Genomic DNA, 23,275 nt, shown 5'->3' with positions numbered 1-23,275 from the left:
GGACACCAAGGGAAGAATCGATGACCCAAGATGTGGCAGCAGAACCCACTGTAGCCAGCTGAATCAGAAAAGGAATGTGTTAAACTCTGCTAGGTAGCTCATGGAATCTTGGGAGATGGAGACTCCATCTTGGAAGGAAGCGTCCTGAATCGATGCTCAAATTAAAGTGCAGGCCACTCCTGCGGGGGCATCTGTTTCTGCCATCTCTGGCCAGGATGCCTGAGTAACTAACTACCATTTTTGCTGAGTACAGGGCTCGACCACCAGGAACCTGGCCACAGCACCCTCCAAGCTTCGGAGGTCTCTCTCCATCACCCTTGCCCCAGCAGACACTGGCAGCTCGTCTTGGTTCATGTTGTTTATGTTGTTTGTTTTTAACTGGAGTCTATAGGAAAATCCCAGTCATAGAACCTGAGTCACTCGCTTGCACTCAGTAGCATGGAGTCTGGGAAAGTAATTTGCAGACTCTGTTGTGAGGGAGTTAACTCATAAGTGGGAAATTGCCCAAGCATAAAGGTGTACAGCAGGTTCCTATAAGCATGACGTATGCCCACGATGCTAACTGATTGGGTTTTCTCTTTTAAAAATTATTGTGACAGCCGGGCACAGTGGCTCACGCCTGTAATCCCAGCACTTTGGGAGGCTGAGCTGGGTGGATCACTTGAGGTCAGGAGTTCGAGACCAGCCTGGCCAAAATAGTGAAACCCTGTCTCTACTAAAAATACAAAAATTAACCCGGTGTGGCGGCGGGTGCCTGTAATCCCAGCTACTCGGGAGCCTGAGGCAGGAGAATCTCTTGAACCTGGGAGGTGGAAGTTGCAGTGAGCCAAGATCATCCCATTGCACTCCAGCCTGGGCAACAGAGTGAGACCTTGTCTCAAAAAAAAAAAAAAAAAAAAAAAAAAAATTATTGTGACAATCAACAAAAGGAGAAAGCAACCCACGGAATAGGAGAAAATGTTTGCAAATCACATATTCAATAAGAGTATACCCCAAATAAATAAGGAAGTCATGCAACTCAATAACAAAAAAACCCCAAATAACCCAATTTAAAAATGGGCAAAGGACATGAATAGACATTTTTCCAGAGAAGACATACAAACTGGCTTGACAGGTACATGAAAATGTAGTCAATATCACTAATCAGCAGGGAAATGCAAATCAAAACCACCATGAGATATCACTTCACAACTGTTAGGGTGACTATTATCAAAAAGGCAAAAAATAACAAGTGTTGGCAAGGATGTGGAGAAAAGGGAACCCTCAGAAATTGTTGGTGGGAATGTAAATTGGTACAGCCATTGTGGAAAATAGTAGGGGGGTTTCTCAAAAAAAATAAATAAATAAAACTACCATATGATCCAGCAGTCTTACTTCTGGGTATATATCCAAAGGAAATGAAACCAGTATCTCGAAGAGATATCTGCACTCCCGTGTTCACTGCAACATTATTCACAGTAGCCAAGATATGGAAACAACTGAAGTGTTCATCCACAGATGAATGGATAAAGAACATGTGTATATATTATATAGTGTATATATATATTTTTTAATTAATTAATTTTTTTTTGAGATGGAGTCTCACTCTATCTCCCAGCCTGGAGTGCAGTGGTGTGATCTCCACTCACTGCAACCTCTGCCTCCCGGGTTCAAGCCATTCTCCTGCCTCAGCCTCCCGAGTAGCTGGGACTACAGGCATGAGCCGCCACTCCTGGCTATATATTATTTATTATATATAATATATATTTCCTTTGGATATACACCTTTCTCTTGTGGCTTGTTAATATATAATATATAAATATAAAATATATATATAATATACATATATAACAGGATGTTATTCAGCCTTAAAAAAGAAGGAAATTCTGCCATTTTCTACAACATGGATAACCTGGAGCACAAGAAGTACAGATATTGCATAATCTCACTTACATGTGGAATCTTAAAAAGTCAAATTCATAGAAGCAGAAAGTAGAAGGGTGGTTACCAGGGGGATGGGGTGGGGGAAAAGGGGTGATGTTGGCCAAAGGTTACAAACTTTCAGTAATTAGATGAATAAGCTCTAGAGATCTCATGTACAGCATAGTGACTATAGTAAATAATACTGTGTTGTATACTTGAAATTTGCTAATGGAGGAGATCTTCAGTATTCTCACCACACACATACACACATACACATTTACCTCTGTGAGGTGATGAATATGTTAATTAGCTTGACTAAAGTAATCATTTCACAATGTATATGTATAGAAAAACATCAGCTATACCTTGAATATATACAATTTTTGTCAATTATACCTCAATAAAAATTGTTGTAAAATATGTTTTACAGACAAGAGTGTATATTATATATACACAGTGAAATAATAATAATTATTCTGGCTGGGCACAGTGGCTCATGCCTGTAATCCCAGCACTTTGGGAGGCTGAGGTGGATGAATCACCTGAGGTCAGGAGTTTGAGACCAGCCTGACCAACCTGGTGAAACCCCGTCTCTACTAAAAATACAAAAAATTAGCCTGTAATCCCAGCTACTTGGGAAGCTGAGGGTAGGAGAATCGCTTGAACATGGGAGGCAGAGGTTGCAGTGAGCTGAGATCACGCCATTGCACTCCAGCCTGGGCAACAACAGCAAAACTCCATCTCAAAATAATAATAATAATAATAATAATAATAAGATAATAATTAATTGTTCTTACTTTCCTGGTTTAGAAATCCAACATTACCAGCCTGAAACCACAGCCTCTCTTTGTCTTTCCTTGGGATTTTTGTTGAACTTTTTTGAAAACCCAGCCTGTCTTTGTCTTTCCTTGGGATTTTTGTAGATTTTTTTTTTTTTTTTGAGAAAGTAATAAGGATTCTTAGTGTCAAAACAAGACATCATAATAGAAGACACAAATAAATTAATGGTTCTGATAATTTTAGACTCCAGGGTCTCTCTATGGAAAGTTCAGCTTCTTATTCAGAGAAGATACTATCCACAACAAAAAACAAGTATTTGAGACAGTATTCAAGACAATGACTGAACTTATACATGGTAAGGAGAAATAAAAAGGCAGTTTCAGCCAGGCGTGGTGGCTCACGCCTGTAATCCCAACACTTTGGGAGACTGAGGCAGGCAGATCTCTTGAACTCAGGAGTTTGAGACCAGCCTGGCCAATATGGTGAAACTCCATCTCTACTAAAAATACAAAAATTAGCTGGGCATGGTGGTGTGTACCTATAGTCCCAGCTACTTGGGAGGCAGAAGCAGGAGAATCGCTTGAATCCGGGAGATGGAGGTTGCAGTGAGCCAAGACGGCACCACTGCACTCCAGCCTGGGCAACAGAATGAGACTCCATCTCAAAAAATAAATAAATAAAATAAAAAGGCTGTTTCCCTATTTCCTTTAGTGTGTGTGTGTTTTGCATAAAGGGATGAGGCTCATTTTGATGAAAAATGCTTTCATACAGAAAATTTTGAATTCTTTCGCCTCCCCCACCGCAGACTTTTCAGGCCCCGAACTGATCAAGGAAATCAAAATAAGGTAACACTGGTTTCACACGAACCTTAAGACTATAATCTAACTGTACCTACCAACTTCTTTACTTTAAAGGAAGTTTAAAGTCCATTTACCTGTATCAAATCAGTAGACTAAGTTATCTCCTTTAGGAAGTTTTTAACCAAATTGGAATTAACTTAATCTCATTTTAAAGTGAAAGAAAGGCTTTGCAAGACTGACTAGTGTTTGTTCTGTGGCAAAGAAAGAGGAGCATGCCTCCCCCAGGACTGGCCTAACAGGTACCACATGAAGAACTGGCTGCAGAACAGTAATCCATTAGATCTATCAAAAAGCAATGGGACTCAAGGTTCAGCTTAGAAAGAGAGGTTGCTGCCAAGTCTGGCTCTTACCAGACAACCCAGGTCCCAAACAGATCTTAGTTCCCCTAACCGAGAAGGCTGGAGCACAGCGTCAGCAGTCAACAGGGCCAGAGTCGTCTCAACGAGTCAGTGAGCTTTGTTGAATTTATTTTTAATTTTTTTTTAGTAGAGACAGGCTTTCACCATGTTAATGAACTCCTGGCCTCAAGTAATCTGCCCGCCTTGACCTCCCAAAGTGCTGGGATTACAAGCATGAGTCACCGCGCCTGGCTATTTTGTTGAATTTTTTTATTGACATATGATAGTTGTACATATTTTGAGGATACCTGTGATATTTTGATAGATGTATACAATGTGTGATGATCAAATCAGGGTAATTGGGAAATTCACCACCTCAAACATTTATCTTTTCTTTGTGTTGGGACACTCCTTGTGTATACCCTTTCCTCTCCCCCTGGTGGTTGCCACTATCCTGACTTTTGTTATTAGTCATTTTCTTACTGTAACTAATGATGATTTAAATTATTAATCTTGAGATACTACAAATTCATAGGCAGTTGTGTGACCTTTTCCTGTCTCCTCCAACCGTAAATCTTACAGAACTAGAGTATGATACCACAAGCAGGATATTGACATTGAAGCAATCCACAGCTTTTATTCAGGTTTACCCCGTTTTACCTGTACTCATTTGTGTGTGTGTGTGTGTGTGTGTGTGTGTGTATTTAGTTCTATACAATTTCACCACACAATGTAGGCTTGTATATCAACCACCACAGTCAAGATACTGCACAGTTCCAATGCCACAAGGATATTTTGTGTCTTCCTTTTACAAATCCTTAACTCCTAGCAACCACTAATCTTTTCTCCATTTTTGTAATCTTGTCATTTCAAGAATGTTATATAAATGGAATCATAAAATACGTAAACTTTGAGATTGGCTTTTTTCATTCAGCATAATTCTTTTGATATTCTTCCATAATTGTTGATTGTTGCCTAATGCTTTTTTGTTGTTGTAGTTTTGCTTTTTTTTTTGAGATGGAGTCTTGCTCTGTTGCATAGGCTGGAGTGCAGTGGCGGGATCTTGGTTCACTGCAACCTCTGCCTCCCAGGTTCAAGCAATTCTCTTGCCCGAGCCTCCCAAGTAGCTGGGATTACAGGTGTGCGCCACCATGCCTGGCTAATTTTTGTATTTTTGTAGAAATCGGGTTTCACCATGTTGGCCAGGCTGGTCTTGAACTCCTGACCTCAAGGGATCCACCTGCCTTGGCTTCCCAAAGTGCTGGTATTAGAGGCCTGAGCCACCGCACTTGGCCTGTTGCTTAATGGTTTTAACACATATGTTGGTATTCCTAAATAGCCTATTGTTCACTTTTATGTGTTTAAAAACTAATTTGAATATTATAATTTTTTCGTAATTTACTTTTTTCATTCAACTATGTTTCTGATTGTGTGGCTTTATTGATGTGTGTGGCTGTGGGGCCATTTATTTTTATTGCATAAATTTATCACAATGTATTCATCCAATTAGTTATGACAGAAATTTGGGTCGTGTCTTTTATTTTTAGGTTGAGTTTTTATCTTTTGGAATATTATGAATGATGATATTATGCATATTCTTGCCTGTGACTCTTGGTTCACTAATGGATGACTTTTTCCAGATTAAAAATGTGGACTGGAATTTCTGGCTCAATTTTACTAAATAAAGTCAAACGTATTGTTGGTGCCCTCACCAATACTCGGTATTTTCAGACTTCTAGATTTTGTCAGTCTGATATAAAACAGTATTTCATTGTCATTTTAATTTGCATTTTATTGTTTATGAATGAGATTGTACATCTTTTATATGTATGTTTACATATTCATGTTTTCCTGGGAATGCCCGTTCATGTCTTTTGCCATTTTTCTATTGAGTTTGTCTTTTTTAAAAAATTGATTCATAAGAGTTCTTTATATAGTCTGGATTCTAATCATTTATAAGAGAAATGTGTTGAAAAAGTTTTCTCAGCTTATTGTTTAGCATATCATTCTCCTTATTGTGTGTTTTGATAAAGATATTCTTAATTTGTCTACAATCAAATTTATCAACTTTTTCTTTTCTTTTCTTTTGAGACAGAGTATAGTTCTGTCACCTAGGCTGGGGTGCAGTGACATTATCTTGGCTCACTGCAGCCTCCACCTCCCGGGTTCAAGCAATTCTCTTGCTTCAGCCTCCCGAGTAGCTGGGACTACTGGCGTGCGCCACCACACCCGGCTTTTTGTATTTTTAGTAGAGACGGGGTTTCACCATGTTGGCCAGGATGGTCTCGATCTCCTGACCTCGTGATCTGCCCGCCTTGGCCTCCCAAAATGCTGGGATTACAGGCGTGAGCCACTGTGCCCGGCCTCAACCTTTTTCTTTTCTTTTTTAAGTTCACAGTTCTTCAAGGTGGAAACCCTTTTTCTTTTGTGGTTTATTTTTTGGGTCTTATTTAAGAAATTCTTTCTTATCCTGTGGTCATAAACATATTCCTCTACATTGTCTGTATACATATACGTGTATATGTATTCACACACATCTAAATGTTTAATCCACCAGAAACTGATACGTGTGTTATTCAGTTTCCTTTATTTTTCCCAAACGGATAAGCACTTGTTCCAATTCCACGTATTGAATATGACATCTTTCCCTGCTGCACTGCATACCCTCTCTCATAAATCAATGCACACATATGTGTGGGGCTGTTTCCAGGCTCTCTCTCAGGTACCAGTGGTCCCTCTGTGAATGAAAGCCACATCATTTTAATTACTATTGATATCTGATTGATCAAACCTACACACCTTGTCCTTCAGGAGTGTTTCGACCCTTCTTTCACATAAATTTTGAAAGAAATTTATCATGTCCCACAAAAAGACTGTCAAGTATTTTTAAAAATTGTATTATATCTATAGATGAATTTGGAGATTTTTGACCTCTTTGATTCTGAATCTTCCAATCCATTAATATGGTAAAACTTTCCATTGATTAGTGTCTTCTTGAATGTCTTCCAATAAAGTTTTTTGTTGTTGTTGTTTGTTTGTTTTTTAGACAGGGTCTTCTTTTTCATGGCCCAGGCTGGAGTGCAGTGGCGCCATATAGGCTCACTGCAACCGCCACGTCCCGGGCTCAGGTGATCCTCCCACCTCAGCCTCCCGAGTCTCTGGGACTACAGGTGCACACCGCCATGCCCGGCTACCAATAAAGTTTTCTAATTTTATATACAAAGAGCTTGCACAATATTTTTAAAAAATTAATTGCAAGGGGTTTTGTATTTTTGTTGTGTTTTAAATCATTTTTTCATTAGACTTTTTATTTTTCTGACTGTTGCCGGCATGTAGAAATTTAATTGACACTCAAACGTTACTCAGATTCTTTCTTTCTTTTTTTTTTTTTGAGACCGAGTCTCACTCTATCGCCAGGCTGGAGTGCAGTGGTGCGATCTCGGCTCACTGCAACCTCCACCTCCTGGGTTCAGGTGATTCTCCTGCCTCAGCCTCCCGAGTAGCTGGGACTACAGGCATGCGCCACCATGCCCAGCTAATTTTTGTATTTTTTAGTAGAGACGGGGTTTCACCGTGTTGGCCTGGATGGTCTCAATCTCTTGACCTCGTGATCTGCCCACCTTGGCCTCCCAAAGTGCTGGAATTACAGGCGTGAGCCACTGTGCCCAGCCCACACTCAGATTTTCCACACTGCAACCTTGCTAAAGTCTCTTATTAATTCTAATAATTTATCTATAGATTCTTTTGGGTTTTCCATAGACAATGATACTGACTACAAACAATAGTAGTTTTGTTGTTTTCCCTTATAATCCTTATACTCTTATTTCTTCTTTTTTGCCTTGCTGTACCTGCAAGGAAGCAATCTAATGTGAGTGGGGTGGTGACAGCAGGCACCCTTGGCTTGTGCTTGGATGCTTTTTCCACTGGTGAGTTCAGTGGGTAAAAATATATCATTTTCCTAATACTGTACTATACTTCAATTAAAAGTTTGGGGAGGGAGGCGCGGTGGCTCACGCTTGTAATCCCAGCACTTTGGGAAGCCGAGGCGGGCGGATCACCTAAGGTAGGGAATTCGAGATCAGCCTGACCAACATGAAGAAACCCTGTCTCTACTAAAAATACAAAAAATTAGCTGGGCATGGCGGTGCATGCCTGTAATTCCAGCTACTCGGGAGGCTGAGGCAGGAGAATCGCTTGAAATCAGGAGGCGGAGGTTGCGGTGAGCCGAGATCGTGCCATTGTACTCCAGCCTGGGGAACAAGAGCGAAACTCTGTCTAAAAAAAAAAAAAAGTTTAAATAAAGTTTCCTTAGGAATATTTTCTCAACAACATCTTACCCGCTCCTTATTGCTGTGTGCTCCAGGGATGCCACTGAGCAGGTTTGTACCTGCCTCCTTTCAACCTGACTATATATTACTGGAGAAAAGAAGTCTTAAGTGAGGGTGCAGATGGCTGCTTTCAAGAATTTGAAGAACTACCAGGGGGAGGGAGTACAGGGGGAGTCTCAGCAGCCCTGGATGACAGAATAAAAGGGGAGATGGAAGAGCAGGAAAGCAGATTTCCACAAGCAGAAAGAAAAGCTTTCTAGCATCATTGTTGTCTAACCAGAGAATAGGTTGCTTTTTGAGACAGTGAGCTTCCCAACACTGGAAGTATTCAAGCAGGGCTAGATACACACCTACCAAGGATGCTGTACACAGACCCCTCACCCCCAATATTGGGCGGGGTCTGGACCACATTATGTCTCCTGTCTCTTCCAACTTCAGTCTTGAGATTTGTAAAGAATTGGATTCATTTCTTCTTTTTTTAAAATTGAAATTGTTTTTATTAACATTTTGTGTGTGTTTTTAAGTTCTGAGTATTCAACTTTGACTATGACCAAAATGTCTATATGTAAAGAGGTAACAAGGTATTTAACACATTGTGTAATATGAGCCAGATAAATTGCTTTCATACTGAGGGCTCCATCCATATAAGGCAGCGGCCACGATCCCAGGTGGAAGGAATGGAAATGAATCTATTTCAAGGCCAGTAGCTACACCCAGAATTCACTCAACTCTACCAAACGTACCTGCACTGTCTCAGCAACGCATCTCTACAGTTTGACAAGACAATCAAAAGTACATTTTGTACTTAATGTAATAAGAGGCTCAGATATAAATGTCTACTTTTATATATTTTTAACTTATGCAGATTGTTATTTAATAAACAGGTTAAACTGACTTTGTTGCAAATGAGATATGAGGATGTGCATATGAAGAATAATTGGGTTGGGAGCACTGGCTCACACCTGTAATCCCAGCACTTCGGGATGCTGAGGCGGGTGGATCATGAGGTCAGGAGTTCAAGACCAGCCTGGCCAACATGGTGAAACCCCATCTCTACAAAAAATACAAAAATTAGCCAGGCGTGGTGTCAGGCGCCTGTAATCCCATCTACTCGGGAGGCTGAGGTAGGAGAATCGCTTGAATCCGGGAGGCAGAGGTTGCAGTGAGCTGAGATCGCACCATTGCACTCCAGCCTGGGCAACACAGCGAGACTTTTTTTAGACAGAGTCTTGCTCTGTCACCCAGGCTGAGGTGTAGTGGGGCAATCTTGGCTCACTGCAACCTCCGCTTCCTAGGTACAAGTGATTCTTCTGCCTCAGCCTCCCGAGTAGCTGGGATTACAGGTGTGCACCACCATGCCCAGCAAATTTTTGTATTTTTAGTAGAGACGGGGTTTCACGATGTTGGTCAGGCTGGTCTGGAACTCCTGACCTCAGGTGATCTGCCTGCCTCGGCCTCCCAAAGTGCTGGGATTACAGACGTGAGCCACAGCGCCCAGCTGAACTTGAATGGTACTTAGTTTCTCATAGATTATTTTCCCTCCTTCTTAAAAAATGGGACAAATAATATTACCAAATGAATGTAAATAAAGGTATTTAGGAAATAATGTGAAAAAGCTTTAAAGCATTATTTACTTTTTCTTTTCTTTTTTAATTTTAGATTTGGGGGTACATGTGCAGGTTTGTTACATGGGTAAATTGCATGATGCTGAAGTGTGGGCTTCCAATGATCCTATCTCCCAAATAGTGAACACAGGCCAGTTGTGGTGGCTCATGTCTATAATCCCAACACTTTGGGAGGGCGAGGCGGGCAGATCACTTGAGCTCAGGAGTTCGAGGCCAGTCTGGCTAACGTGGTGAAACCCCGTCTCTACTAAAAATACAAAAATTAGTCAGGTGTGGTGGTGCATGCCCGTAGTCCTGGCTACTTGGGAGACTGAGGCACGAAAATTGCTTAAGCCCAGGAGGCAGAGGTTGCAGTGAGCTGAGATCTCACCACTGCACTCCAGCCTGGGGACAGAGGGAAACTGTCTCAAAAATAAAATGAAAATAAAAACAAATAGTGAACATAGTACCTGATAGGTAGTTTCTCAAGCCTTTCCCCCTCTCTCCCTCCCCACTTTTGAAATCCCCCGTGTTAACTGTTCCCATCTTTGAATCTGTGTGTACCCAATGTTTAGCTCCCACTTCTAATTGAGAACCTACAGTATTAGATTTTCTGTTTCTGAGTTAATTTGCACCAGATAATGGCCTCCAGCTGCATCCATGTTGCTGCAAAGATGTGATTTCATTCTTTTTTGTGGCAGCATAATATTCCATGGTGTATATGTACCATATTTTCTTTATTCAGTCCACCATTGATGGGCACCTGGGTTGATACTATGTCTTTCCTACTGTGAATAGTGCTGCAATAAACACACAAGTGTTTATTGGTAAAGCGATTTATTTTCCTTTGGTTGTATACCCAGTAATTGGATTGGTGGGTCCAATGGTAATTCTATTCTTATTTCTTTGAGAAATCTCCAAACTGCTTTCCGCAGGGGCTGAATTAATTTGCATTCTCACCAACAGTGTATAAGCATATAATAGCAGTGCAAGAAAAGGAGAATTGGGTTCATTTCTTATCCTGCTTTCTGGGATACTCTATTAACTCCTCTCATAATACTTAGAAAACCGACCTTACAATGGAGACAAGTCAACCAAGATAAAAGCTGGTTCTTTGTATATGTTAATAATTTTGACAGACCCCTATCACGTCTGATCAAGAAAAAAGAGAGAAATAAAACACATTAAATTCCTTTCTCCTCAGGAAGCACCCAGCAAATATAGTAGGTGTGCATCCAACGATCATGGAATAAAAGTGTTGTTATCCTGTTAAGTCTTCATCCCCAAACCTATAAAGGTTGCATTGCTTTGGAGGTTTCTAGCCTTATACCTCATTATCCTATAACCTTTTAAAATAATACAAATAGGCAAAGTAGTCAAGGCACTCACTGGTTTGAAATCCAGTGAAAGGAAAAAAAAGCTTTGTTAATGGAGTTGACAGCCTCTTCTGTATAATTGGGAGTTCTGAACGAAGTGAAGTTTTGAAGATTTTTAAACACTGGGAATAATTCTGTAACTTCATAGTTGTACTTTATTTTTACTCTTCCATTCACCCAAGCTCCTTCTTTCTAGCAAATCCCGTTTGTTGGCGGATAAAAATACATCCGCAGAGTCTCCCGGAAGCTGCCCCATCAGCCTCATAGACAAGAAGCCTTGTTTTCCTGCACCGCTACAGAAATGTCTTCCTCCTCCTCCTCCTCCTCCTCCGGCTCACCGGGATCAAAGTCTTTTTCGTTCTTAGCTGGTTTTTCTTAGAGAAAAGCTGGAGTTCAGAGTTCAGTCCAGAGACGGTGACTCCTTGAGGGCAGACCTAGAGGCGCCGCGCACCGGTCCCGCCCGCAGCCCCGGCAGAGCTGCGCCCCGGCTCCCTGCGCCGCGCGAGTCCGCCAGTAGCGCCGAAAAATCCGTTACCAGGCGGTTGTGTCCCCAAGGGCCATTCAGGGCGGAAGGGAACAGGGAAAACCGCTGTGTTGATTCCCGGGCCCTGTAGGCTGGGAGCGCGGAGGGTCAGGTTACAGGCAGGTGAGGCTGGCTGTTGGGTAAGCCGTGGGCTCCAGAGCATCCCTGACCAGACGCGCCCCCGCAGCACCCGGCAGCTGGCACACGTCTGACGACCTTCTGGAAGAGGGCGACCGCAGCGACACAGGAGGCTGTGCCGGTTGTCCTGGGCGCACCCGAACAAGGCCTTGGGAAGGGCAGCGCGCCCCGCAACGTGAGCACAACCGCTTAAGAAACTTGGCATATTTTACCAACTCCCCTTCCTTCTATCCCTCTCCCCTCCAGGCATAAAGGTTGATAGGAACAAACAGATATAATAATAAACGCAAAGCTTTCCTACTTCCCCGGTAGGGGCGGCGAGAAAATGTAGCCAATGTTCACTATGCTAGCTTCCTGGAAAGGTATTTCCCAGTCTCAGAATTTGGGGATCGGGTGGTTAGGGGAGGCAAAGGTGGGAGTGGGCGAGGATTAGGGGCTTGTTTTGAAGCTGCATTTGCATAATATGCTCCTGGCTTTTGTTTCTATTGTGTGTTTATTTGGGGTGAGGGGGCTCTTGGGGGTGCAACGTCTTGTGAGGAGAAGCTGCTTTGGCGGGGCAAGCCTTGTTTTTCTTATATTGTATGATACTAGTCAGAAAAATAACGTGTTCTAAAGATGCCGGATTTTTAAATTTATTTTTACTGCTTATGGGGTGGGGGTGTTGTAGTTGATGGATAGCTTAAGCCCCTAAGACCCCACCCCCATTATTAATAATCAGAGTCCTTGGAAGTCTCCCGCCGCCTCCCCCTTCTGACCGCCCAGATTTCATCAAGCCCCAGGAAGGCTCCACAAGGTCCAGAGGAACTGAGCCATTTTCTGGCTCGTCGAAGACAAATCCACCGGGCGGGGGAGGGGGGCAACTCGTGGGAGGCCCCAACTCAGCGGAGGGGTGCCCTGGGAGGCGAACCTGGGGTTTACCTCGAAGAGCTCGCCTCGAGGTGCAGGTTAAGGGGGGAATGGGGTGGGGGTTGATTAAAAAATGTTCTTCCTTTCTTAAAAAGAGGAGGGGGAAGAACAGACTTTAAATTCTTTTGCAAACATTCATGCCTAAGGAAGGGCTGGAACAGGCAGCCCCGGCCGCCGGAACCGGTCGGACAGGTAGCGAGCTTGTTGACACCGTTATGTTGCAGGGCGCATGCTCACTCCCAAGTTTCCTGGTGCCTTTTCTATTCCACCTTATGAAACTTTTTCCCCGGCGTGGTCTCACTCGCGATTTAAGGCATAGGTGTCGCCGAGCCGGGAGGCTGGGAGTCGCCAGGCGTGCGGGGGAGAGGCCTGGGCCGCGCCGCGGCGGGGGGTGGAGGAAGAGGGCAGGCGAGGCGGGAAGGTGGGCTCTGGCCGCCGGGAGCCGGGGACGGAGCCGCCGCCGTCGCCCCTAGCGGGGAGCAGCCGGGAGGAGGGGGCCGCAGTCGGGAGAGGGGACCCCACCATGCCCAAAGTCTTCCTGGTGAAGAGGAGGAGCCTGGGGGTCTCGGTCCGCAGCTGGGATGAGCTCCCGGATGAGAAAAGGGCAGACACCTACATCCCAGGTGAGCGCGCGCGGGGGCCGGGCCTGGGCGCTGGGCTCCCGGGGTGGGGGAAGGGGTGGCGGGTCTTCTCTGCTTATGGGCAGGGGCGGGCTCCCCACCTCATCCCCCTCTTCCAGGGGTTACGCGGGGGTCTTCTAGGCGGGGTAGGGCGGGCAATGAGGGACTGGGATGCCCCAGACTCTAGGCGCCCCCTTCCCGGTAGTGGGAGCCTCTAATTGCCCGGCGGCGGGACCGTTGGCTGCAGCGCGGGCCGAGGTGGCCCAGGAAAGGGATTGAAAGCCAGCAGAGACTACCCCCAATCTCACGTCCTCATGGGGGTGCACAAAGGCCCGCCAACCCTTCTGGGGCTAGCTGGGGAAAGGTCAGAACCGCCTCCCCCGCCCCGAGAGGAAACTTGGCGCGCAGGGTCCTCCGCCGCGCGTGGCCGCCCGGTTCCTCGTGGGCGCCGGGGCTGGGACCGGGAAGAGGCCCCGAGCACCCCAAGCTAGCTCTATGGGCCAATTCGGGGCTTACTCGCCACCCCCGCGACGTTGCCCACTTGGCGAGGTGCCCAGGTCCGGGGCGGGGCGGCGGCAGCACCGCCCGCAGGTCAAACTGGCGCGGGCGTGCGGGCTGACGCCGAGTGTGTGTGTCGGGGCGCGGCCCCTCCCTCCACAGTGGGCCTGGGCCGCCTGCTCCACGACCCCCCCGAGGACTGCCGCAGCGACGGCGGCAGCAGCAGTGGCAGCGGCAGCGGCAGCGCCGGGGAGCCTGGAGGAGCCGAGAGCAGCTCGTCCCCGCACGCCCCCGAGCGCGAAACCCCCGAGCCCGGCGACGCCGAGGGCCCCGATGGACACCTGGCGGCCAAGCAGCGCCCGGTCGCCAGATCGAAAATCAAGGTACTGTGTCGACTCTGCCCCCGCCGCCACCTGCACCACGCCCTGGCGTCGGGCTCCCGGGGCCGGCGCCCCTCCCTGCCGCGCCCGCCCGCGCAACCCGGCACCCGCGCCCCGAGCGCGCCCGCCGCGCCGCTCCTGCACCTGCCCCTGGGCGGCGGCCAGGGCGCCTCGGCGCGTCCTCCCGCCCGCAGGGTAGCTGCTGCGCAGGGGCGGCCGGTTCCCGGAGTGGGCTCCGTCCTCCCGGTGGCCCCGCCTGATGCCGAGTGTTGCCTCTGGAACTGCCGAAAAGGCACAGGCATCGCTGCCTTCCGCCAGCAGCCCGTTCTGTGCGCTAGGCCTGTAGAATAACCAAGGCCGTCGGAGTTCCCGAGGTCGGAAAGGAAGCCTCAGCGCTCTCAGAAATTCCACCTTCTGGGACGCAGTTCCTGGCGCCGCGATTCTGAGAGTTCAACCCCCATGCTTATGTTCTGGACATGGGCGGCAGCTTGACACATAGTGGGCCTCTCCCAACATGAACGGTTCCCAGTGTCTGTCAGACAGGAGGCTTGTGCACGGCACTTTAGATCTGTCATCTTTCCAATCTTGAATTAAATTGATGGGTAAAAGGGTTCAACTGCAGATTTCTCGAGCGCCCCTACCCAAGTGGATTGGAGTGTTTCCTCCCATCTATGGTCGCGCTTCCGGGCTCCCTCGAACATTCTGGACGCCCACCTGCGCTTTCGGGCAGAACTTCCATGATGGTCTGCTCAAAGGTATCCGCTACCCACCAAGATTTAGGAATCCCATTCCACTGACTCAGCCAGCTGGAGCTAGGGGGTGGTGGTTTATGATCACTTGACCCCTCTTTCTAGCCTGGTGGGCCGCAGTGCTACACTGCACCCCCTAGACCCCAGGTGCAGGTGGTAATTCCAGGGCTCTCCGGTGCCCTCCTGCCACCCAGACCGGGAGTAGAGGGCGGTGGGGAGGGAGAGCCTGGGCTTTGCTGTGGATTGAGAAAGCAGCCCTCATTTTCCTGGGAGAGGTCCCCTATGCACATTGCATATTCCCAGGGTTTGACTCTGGGGTGGGCTGAGGCGCATTTGGTTTTGAACTGAGGTTTGAGGCTTCAGCTGGGATCCAAAGGAAAGACCTCTTTAAAGAAGAAGCTGCCGAAACCGTGCGGGCTGGCAGCTTAGCGGTAAGTGTGAGGGTGAGGTTCAAAGTCAGCTGGCCTGAGGCTCTTCCGGGCCAGGTGGGGTTAAGTGGGAGGGAACAATTTGCCTGAGGCTGGTAGCTCTGCCCTTCGGGAAATTCTACAAAGTGTCCCACTTGCATATTTATCACCAGGCTGGAAGGACAATTGCAACGTTGTTTTGGGAGCCTCTGCAGCTAGTTTGCCCCTCTGTCCCCCAATTGCCCAGATTCCCCTGGAGAGAAAGTGACAGATTCTCATCCACTCTCTTAGCCAATATTTTAGGCAATCTCTTCTGCCTCAGGCACACAGGGCCGTTGGAATCCTGGATTAAAGGAAGATGTAAACCAATCTTATTTCCTAGATTAGTTGCCTGTGCGCTGGGGGAAGGGGGGCGGGGAGGCACAGTTCACTCCTGAACCGTTAAGAGTCTTCTTTCCATAGTTTCCAGGGGAGTTTTTATTTACTGGGGATGTTTAGGTTCCTTCTTTCTGCCTTTACCCCCAAAAAGGAGACATTTTGGTGTTAATATGCTCCAAGCCTCCAGAATTATTATCAGCTGTGGCATTGGCAGTTTTCAAATGACTGACCAAATTGCCTGTGACTTAGCATGTTGTATAATTATAAAGTTCTTTCCAAGGCATGCTGAACTCACAGTGTCTCTAAGAATTAGTTTCTTTTCTTTTCTTTTTTTTTTTTTTGAGATGGAGTTTCGCTGTTGTTGCCCAGGCTGGAGTGCAATGGCTGGATCTCAGCTCACTGCAACCTCTGCCTCCTGGGTTCAAGTGATTCTCCTGCCTCAACTTCCGAGCAGCTGGGATTACAGGCATACGCCACCACCGCCGGCTAATTTTGTAATTTTAGTAGAGATGGCGTTTCTCCATGTTGGTCAGGCTGGTCTTGAACTCCCGACCTCAGGTGATCCGCCCGCCTCGGCCTCCCAAAGTGCTAGGATTACAGGCGTGAGCCGCCGCATCCAGCGAAGAATTAGTTTCTTAGGCAGTGGGCTCCCAGGACCACAAGAAGGGCAGGTTTGAGCCATTGCCTGGTACAGAGAAGCAACACTCTGCCCATCTAACACCTGGGGTGTGCAAGGCAGCAGGAGGTAAAAATGCTCCTACCCTGTTGTTCCTTCCAGAATCATCTGGCAGTAGCGGTTAATCATGTAAGCTCTGGCTTTGTCACTTCTTAGCTGTGGACCTTGAGCAAGTGGCTCACCCCTCTGAGCCTCGGTTTCCTTATCTGTAAGATGATAATAATGATACCTACTTGATAGCATTGTGAGGATAAATGAGTGGAGGGTAGAACATGGTATGTGCCCAATAACCGTAGATAGTATTCAGGTTAATAGGGAGACACAAACATTATTAACTGCTGCAGGACAGTGAATGTGAAACCAGAATTCCAAACAAAGATGTGACCGATTTGAGTGGGGAAAGTGTCCTGATGTGGATTTGAAGGCCTGGAAGAAGGGAGTGGGGTAGGCCTGAGGGCAGTGTGGGCTGAGTCCCACAGCTGGAGCATAGAAAGGATGAAGCTCTGGTGGCTGAAGATAGGAAACAGGGCTTGCTGGGGTCAGGGAGAGAGTTGGGGGTAAAGAGCTGGAAATGTAACCAGGACAGGGTGAGATGGTGAAGGGGCCAAGCCAAGAAGTATGGGTGCTCCTGCTGGGCAGAGGAGAAGCTCTAGATGAGGTAAGAAGGAAAACCTCAATCGGGTTCCTCTTTTTTTTTTTTTTTTTTTTTTTTTTTTTTGAGACAGAGTCTTGCTCTGTCGCCCGGAGCTGGAGTGCAGTGGTGCAATCTCGGCTCACTGCAAACTCTGCCTCCCGGGTTCAAGTGATTCTCCTGCCTCAGCCTCCCAAGTAGCTGGGATTACAGGCACCTACCACAAAGCCTGGGAGATTTTTGTATTTTTAATAGAGATGAAGTTTCGCCATGTTGTCCAGGCTGGTCTTGAACTCCTGACCTCAGGTGATCCACCCACCTTGGCCTCCCAAAGTGCTGGGATTACAGGTGTGAGCCAACACACCCTGCCATTTGGGTCCCTCTTAATGGCTGTGGTCATGGATACATTATCTCCTCTGAGCCTCAGTTCCTTGATCTGTAAAGTGGAGAACTCAAAGAATCAGCCTCCTAAAAGAGTTGCATAGATTAAATGAGATAGTGGGTGTAAAGTGTTTAGCTTTCTGTGCATGTGTAAACTGCCCAAGAGAAAGTTAGCTGACAGTGACATACAGCAAGTTTTAATGCCCAACATTTTGTTGGCTGCAATAAGGACATGGGATTCACTAACCTGATCGTGTTGATGGGTGGATCTGGAAAAGGAGTCCGAGGTGCAGATTAGGAAATGTGGCTGGCCCTTCCCAGCCTACCTGCCTTTTGACGGTGTGCCTCAGGGCAGATTGTGAAATTGTCTCTTTACTACTGAGAATTCTGTAATTTGCCAAACAAATAGGGGTGAGAAGATGATGTACATTCCAGAGAGTGTGCATGGCAGGTCCCTTTTGTGCTGGATCCATCTGCAGGTCTTCAGCTGCCTGGTAGAGAAACCCAGGAAATACTAATCACCATTGTCCTTTGGAGGCTTATTAGAAACTAGGTAACTCTGAAGTTAACCCAGTTGGCTGATAGTATCCATTCGTGATTCTCTGGCTGGTAGGACCCAGGTCCAAGTATGCAGTACCAAGTGAATTTGTCCTCTCACCCTTTCCTATTCTGTTCTTTCTTTTTGTCCTCTCCCATGGGTTCTTCAAAATAAATTAAGTTTAGATTCTTTCAAAAGTATTCTTGGCCTTTTACCCGGCTCTCTAACGAGTCTTGTAGTGGTGCAGATATGTGTTTATGGAGTAGTCCCCATACCCCCATCACTTTGTATTATTTACAATCTCAAAGGCTTACTCATACGTATCTGCCACTCAGCCCCAACAACCATTAACCCATGGCCAGTCCTGCCCAGCCACACCCCCACCCCTTGCCCCACGCATGATTTTGAAGCAAATCTAGGACATCATGCCTTTTCAACCATAAATAGTTCAGAATGTGCGTTTAGTGGATAAAGACCAAAATTCATGATCACACCACATTACCAATTGTGTTCACATTACTAATTGTCTCATAAATTCATACTTTTCCCCTCCAGTTTGCTTAATCAGGTCCACATAATGTCCACACATTGTAATTGATTGGCATGTCTTTTGAGCCTCTTTTAATTTCATACATTTTCCCTCCATCAAGTTAATTGTTGAAGAAATGGGTGATTTGTTTTGTAGAGTTCCCAACAGTCTGGATTTTGCTGAGCGCATCACCATGTGCCTAACGTTCCTCAGTCCCCTAGGTTTTCTCTAAATGGATAGTTGGATCTGCAGCTGCAGCGTCCAGTATCACATGTGACTATCACAGCCATAGTCAATTAAGAATTAACAATTAGACCAGGCGCTGTGGCTCATGTCTGTAATCCCAGCACTTTGGGAGGCCGAGGCGGGCGGATCACCTGAGGTCAGGAGTTCAAGACCAGCCTGGCCAACATGTTGAAACCCCGACTCTATTAAAAAAAATACAAAAAAAAAAATCAATAGGGCTTGGTGGCATGCACCTGTAATTCCAGCTACTCAGGATGGTGAGGCAAGAGAATCGCTTGAACCCGGGAGGCGGAGGTTGCAGGGAGCCAAGATTGCACCACTGCACTCCAGCCTGGACAACAGAGCGAGACCCCGTCTCAAAATAACAGTTAAGTTCTTCAGTCCTACTGGCGACATTTCAAGTGCTCAGTAGCCATGTGTGACCAGTGGCTAATGTACTGGACAGTACAGAATATAATTTTTCTGTCACCACAGAAAGTTCTATTGGATAATGCAACTCTCCTTGCTTGGTCAGCTCTATTTTATTTCAGCTAGAATATGTCACAGTGGGGGGCATCTGTCTTCATCAGAGGCACTGAATATTTGGTTATCTGTCTTTTTCTGATGTTAGCAGCTGTTGATGCTCAGGACCTAAATATTTTGGCTTATTAGGTGTTCTAAAACAGCAATAATCTAATTCTGTCCTCTGTTTATTAACTGATGTATTTCTATAGAGACACACTTTGCCTCATCTACTGCTTGGTTTTCCAGTGGCACAGTTCATTTATGAAAGGCAGAATCATGCTGGATTCGCTTTATTTAGCTTTATTTGTAAATGAAGACAATCAGTTGTTAACCAGAATTCTCCATTGATGGCTAATTAGTTCTTTCTTTTCTTTCTCTTTATTTATTTTTCCTTTTGAGACAGGGCCTCACTATGTTGCCCAGGCTGGTCTCAGACTCCTGGACTGAAGCGATCCTCCTGTCTCAGCCTCCCAAAGTGCTAGGACTACAGGCACATGCTGCTGAGCCTGGCTCTCAATCTGTTATTTCATTCATTTTGTTGTGAATTATGGATTTAAGCCATTTTTTAAAACCAATTCATTTGATATTTGGAAGGGAATATAAGCTCCATCCCTGACTCCTTTCCTCTTGTTTTTTGTCTCCCAAGACAGACTTGAATACTCCTCCCCCTGCTCCACTGTAACCTGCTGCCCATTTTCCTGGCTGCACATTTGGCCAACTGACTTCTCTTTTCCACTCTAGATCCATCAGAGCCAGGGAACACTTCCTACTGGGCTCGTATTCCCCAGCAACCAGTGCAGTAGTGCCTGGGTCATAGAAGGACATAAGTCAACATAGAACAAGAATATAGGCAGGGGAAGAAGTCAACAGTTCCCAGACATGAGTGATAGCATTTGAAGGAAAACACAGAAAGCAGGAAGAAAAGGGATACTGGAAAAATGCTTGGAATGGATTCTTGATGAAGGTTAAATTAATTAAAATGGGGAAAAGGAGGAATATGAGAACAATGTGTATTAATTGCCTGGTGTTAAACTTGAATATAGGTGAAGCAGGTTTTTATTGTTGGAAAGGACTACATAGGCTTAGTTACGAACATCAGAATCCACTACAGCTAGTTTAAGCAGAGAAAGGTATTAAATGGACTAAAGAAGGACCAAACTGAGCTCCTAGGAATGACTCAGAGCCACAGAGCAGAACTGGGCCACCTAGGAGCTGCGACTGCTGCCCAATCAGGAAGCCGCCACCTCAATGGCTGCCCGTCCCTGCATCTGCCATGGCAGAGTGTAAAACAATTGCCTCTTGCCTGCCTCTGCCCAGTTAACTCGGGGCTGAATTCAGATCTCCTGATAGTGCATGTAACTGGTGGAACCCAAGTTACTTCCCAAATCCTCATGGCAAGGGAGTCAGGGAAGCGTAGTTTTCACTTCTCTAGCTTCAGCAATACAGGAAGGCCCACCAAAAGGAGTTGGGATAGATACTGAGTCCTTCCATAGGATCGACTACAGGAACCTTTAAAGCATGCATGGCCCCAAATCTCCTTACTTTCAGGGTGAGAAAAATTAAGCCCAGCAAGTTTTTGTTGAGTTCCTCAAAGTTGTTAGTGGCAAAACTCAACCCAAGGATCCTCAACCTTTCAGCATTGTTCCATTGCATTGTGGGACAACTGCACTGTCCGGTATGTCAGCCGTAGTCAACATGTGGCTTTGATGCTTTAGCCCTTAGTGTTGATAGTCTGACATTAAGGACTCATGATGATATGAGACAAACAATGGGGTTCATGCCCCCTCCTCCTGCTCCACAGACCTGTGGGCCTGTCCTGAGGGAACTGTAGGCACAAGTTTTGCAGATGACGGACCACATTCAAAATTCTCAGGGTGGGCCACTACAAGTCATGTGGCCGTGGGCAAGTCATATCTCTTTGGGCCTCAGTTTCTTCTTTGGGTTTATAAAGATATATATTCCCTTCATCTTCTCTGCATTTGAGAAGGCTCTCTATTCTGCCATGTAGGGGAGTTGTGAAGTCTAAGGAAATGGTACATAGGACTAGGAGGGGAATCTGAATGACAAACGAATTGGGGAAATATGCTTAGCATGCTTTTAGCATTCAAGCATCGCAACATGTCGGTGGAAATCTGGTCCAAATGGCCACCAGAAGGTAGCCTTGGACTCAGAATATCCTCCCATAGGAAACAGGACCATTAACTAAATGAACTTGTCTGCTAGAAACATCAACAGAAAATAAAAGTTGTTCTTTTTTTGTTGTTGTTTTCACCTTTAGAAGTTTGACAGGTGAATGATCTGAGCCAGCTTTGAAGCTGGTCAGAGGGCCAGCCGAAGGCCCTGACTCCCTGGATGTTCCTGCAGTTTTCAGCAGTGCGGAGACAATGATTGGTTTGTTCTGCCTCTGAGTTCTGTTTTCTAGAAGAAGAACTTGAGGAGAATTTTGCACATTTTTTGAAATGAAAGCCGAGATCCTGCAGAAAACAGGACGGTTCTCAGAAAAGTGCCAGGCCATGGGGTTGGAGAGCTCTTCATTGTCTCTTCGTCTTCGTGCCCTGAATTAATTTCAAGACCGATGTCATTTCCCTCCCTGTATGGTAGTTTCCCCACCTCATTAACAAGCCTTTTGCAAAGTGTTAATTTTGGATTAAGGGTGAGACGATTAAGCTTTTCCAGAAGGTAGCATGGTGTAAAAACCACCCCTGGCAGGCCTGGAGCAGTACCTTATAATTAAATATATTAATAATTACCGTATTAAAACATGTGAATATTGACACTAAATGGGATAAAGTCTGCACATATTTTTATATCAGCTCAGGTCAGATTTCACTGTCATGGGAGATAGGAGAGAATGTTGGTTGTCAGAGCTTTTTGTCATATGTTTTGTTTTATTTTATTTTATTTTATTTTTTGAGACAGGGTCTCTCTCTGTCACTTGGGCTGGAATGCAGTGGTGCTATCTTGGCTTGCTGTAACCACTGCCCCCCACCTTAGCCTCCTGAGTAGCTGGGATTACAGGTGTGCACCACCATGCCCAGCTAATTTTTGTATTTTAGTAGAGTCAGGGTTTCACCATGTTGGCCAGGCTGATCTTGAACTCCTGACCTCAACTGATCCTCCTGCCTACACCTCTCGAAGTGGTGGGATTACAGGCATGAGCCACTATACCCAGATGTTTCTCAGAGCTTTTTCAATTACAGAGTTGCAGATGAAGGACTGGGAGCTAGTGGCTCCCTTTTTAGTTTCGTTTTTTTTTTTGTTTTTTTTAGTTCCTGTTTTCTTCCATCAAAGAGAGAAAAATTCAAAAGCAAATTGGGAAACAAATTTTTTTTCTTTTTTTGAGACAGAGTCTTGCTCTATGGCTGAGGCTGGAATGCAGTGGCATGATCTTGGCTTGCTGCAACCTCCACCTCTCGGATTCAAGTGATTCTCATGCCTCAGCCTCCTGAGTAGCTGGGACTATAGGCGTGCACCACCACACCCGGCTAATTTTTGTATTTTCAGTAGAGACGGAGTTTCACCATGTTGGCCAGGCTGGTCTCAAACTCCTGAACTTCAGTGATCCGCCTGCCTCAGCCTCCCAGAGTGCTGGGATTACAGGCGGGAGCCACCGTACCTGGCCGAGAAACAAGAAATTTTGACCAATTACTGTTTGTTTAGGATCACAGAATTTTGGAGTTGGTCTAACTATAATAGGACTTACAAAGCACCAGGTTAATTAAGTTAACATTTAATTTCTTTATTTCTTTCTTTTCTTTTTTTTTTTTTTTTTTTTTGAGACAGAGTCTCACTCTGTCACCCGGGCTGGAGTGCAATGGCGCGATCTCAGCTCACTGCAACCTCCGCCTCCCAGGTTCAAGTGATTCTCCTGCCACAGCCTCCCAGGTAGTTGGGATTATAGGCACCTACCACTATGCCTGGCTAATTTTTGTATTTTTAATAGAGGCGGGGTTTCATCATGTTGGTCAGGCTGGTCTCGAACT

General features: G+C 45.8%; 1 protein-coding gene across 2 annotated transcripts in view; it reads left to right on the top strand.

Annotated features, from left to right (window-relative positions):
- The first annotated feature begins 11,884 nt into the window (after positions 1–11,884).
- OVOL2 (ovo like zinc finger 2) overlaps positions 11,885–23,275 on the top strand; it is a 34,519-nt gene continuing 23,128 nt past the window's right edge. The window contains exons 1-2 of one of the 2 annotated variants that reach the window (XM_002829986.5): positions 12,347–13,378; positions 14,036–14,256. In XM_002829986.5, the coding sequence (XP_002830032.1) occupies positions 13,279–13,378; positions 14,036–14,256 (321 nt within the window). In that variant the 5' untranslated portion in view covers positions 12,347–13,278. Of the gene's footprint in view, positions 12,025–12,346; positions 13,379–14,035; positions 14,257–23,275 lie in introns of those variants that run through there. The other variant, XM_054541612.1, reaches the window with a different exon arrangement.

The sequence above is a fragment of the Pongo abelii genome, chromosome 21, assembly GCF_028885655.2.
Source record: "Pongo abelii isolate AG06213 chromosome 21, NHGRI_mPonAbe1-v2.0_pri, whole genome shotgun sequence".
Classification (NCBI taxonomy): Eukaryota; Metazoa; Chordata; class Mammalia; order Primates; family Hominidae; genus Pongo; species Pongo abelii.
Note: the sequence above shows the minus strand (reverse complement) of the source record. Positions and strands in the feature narration are given on the sequence as shown.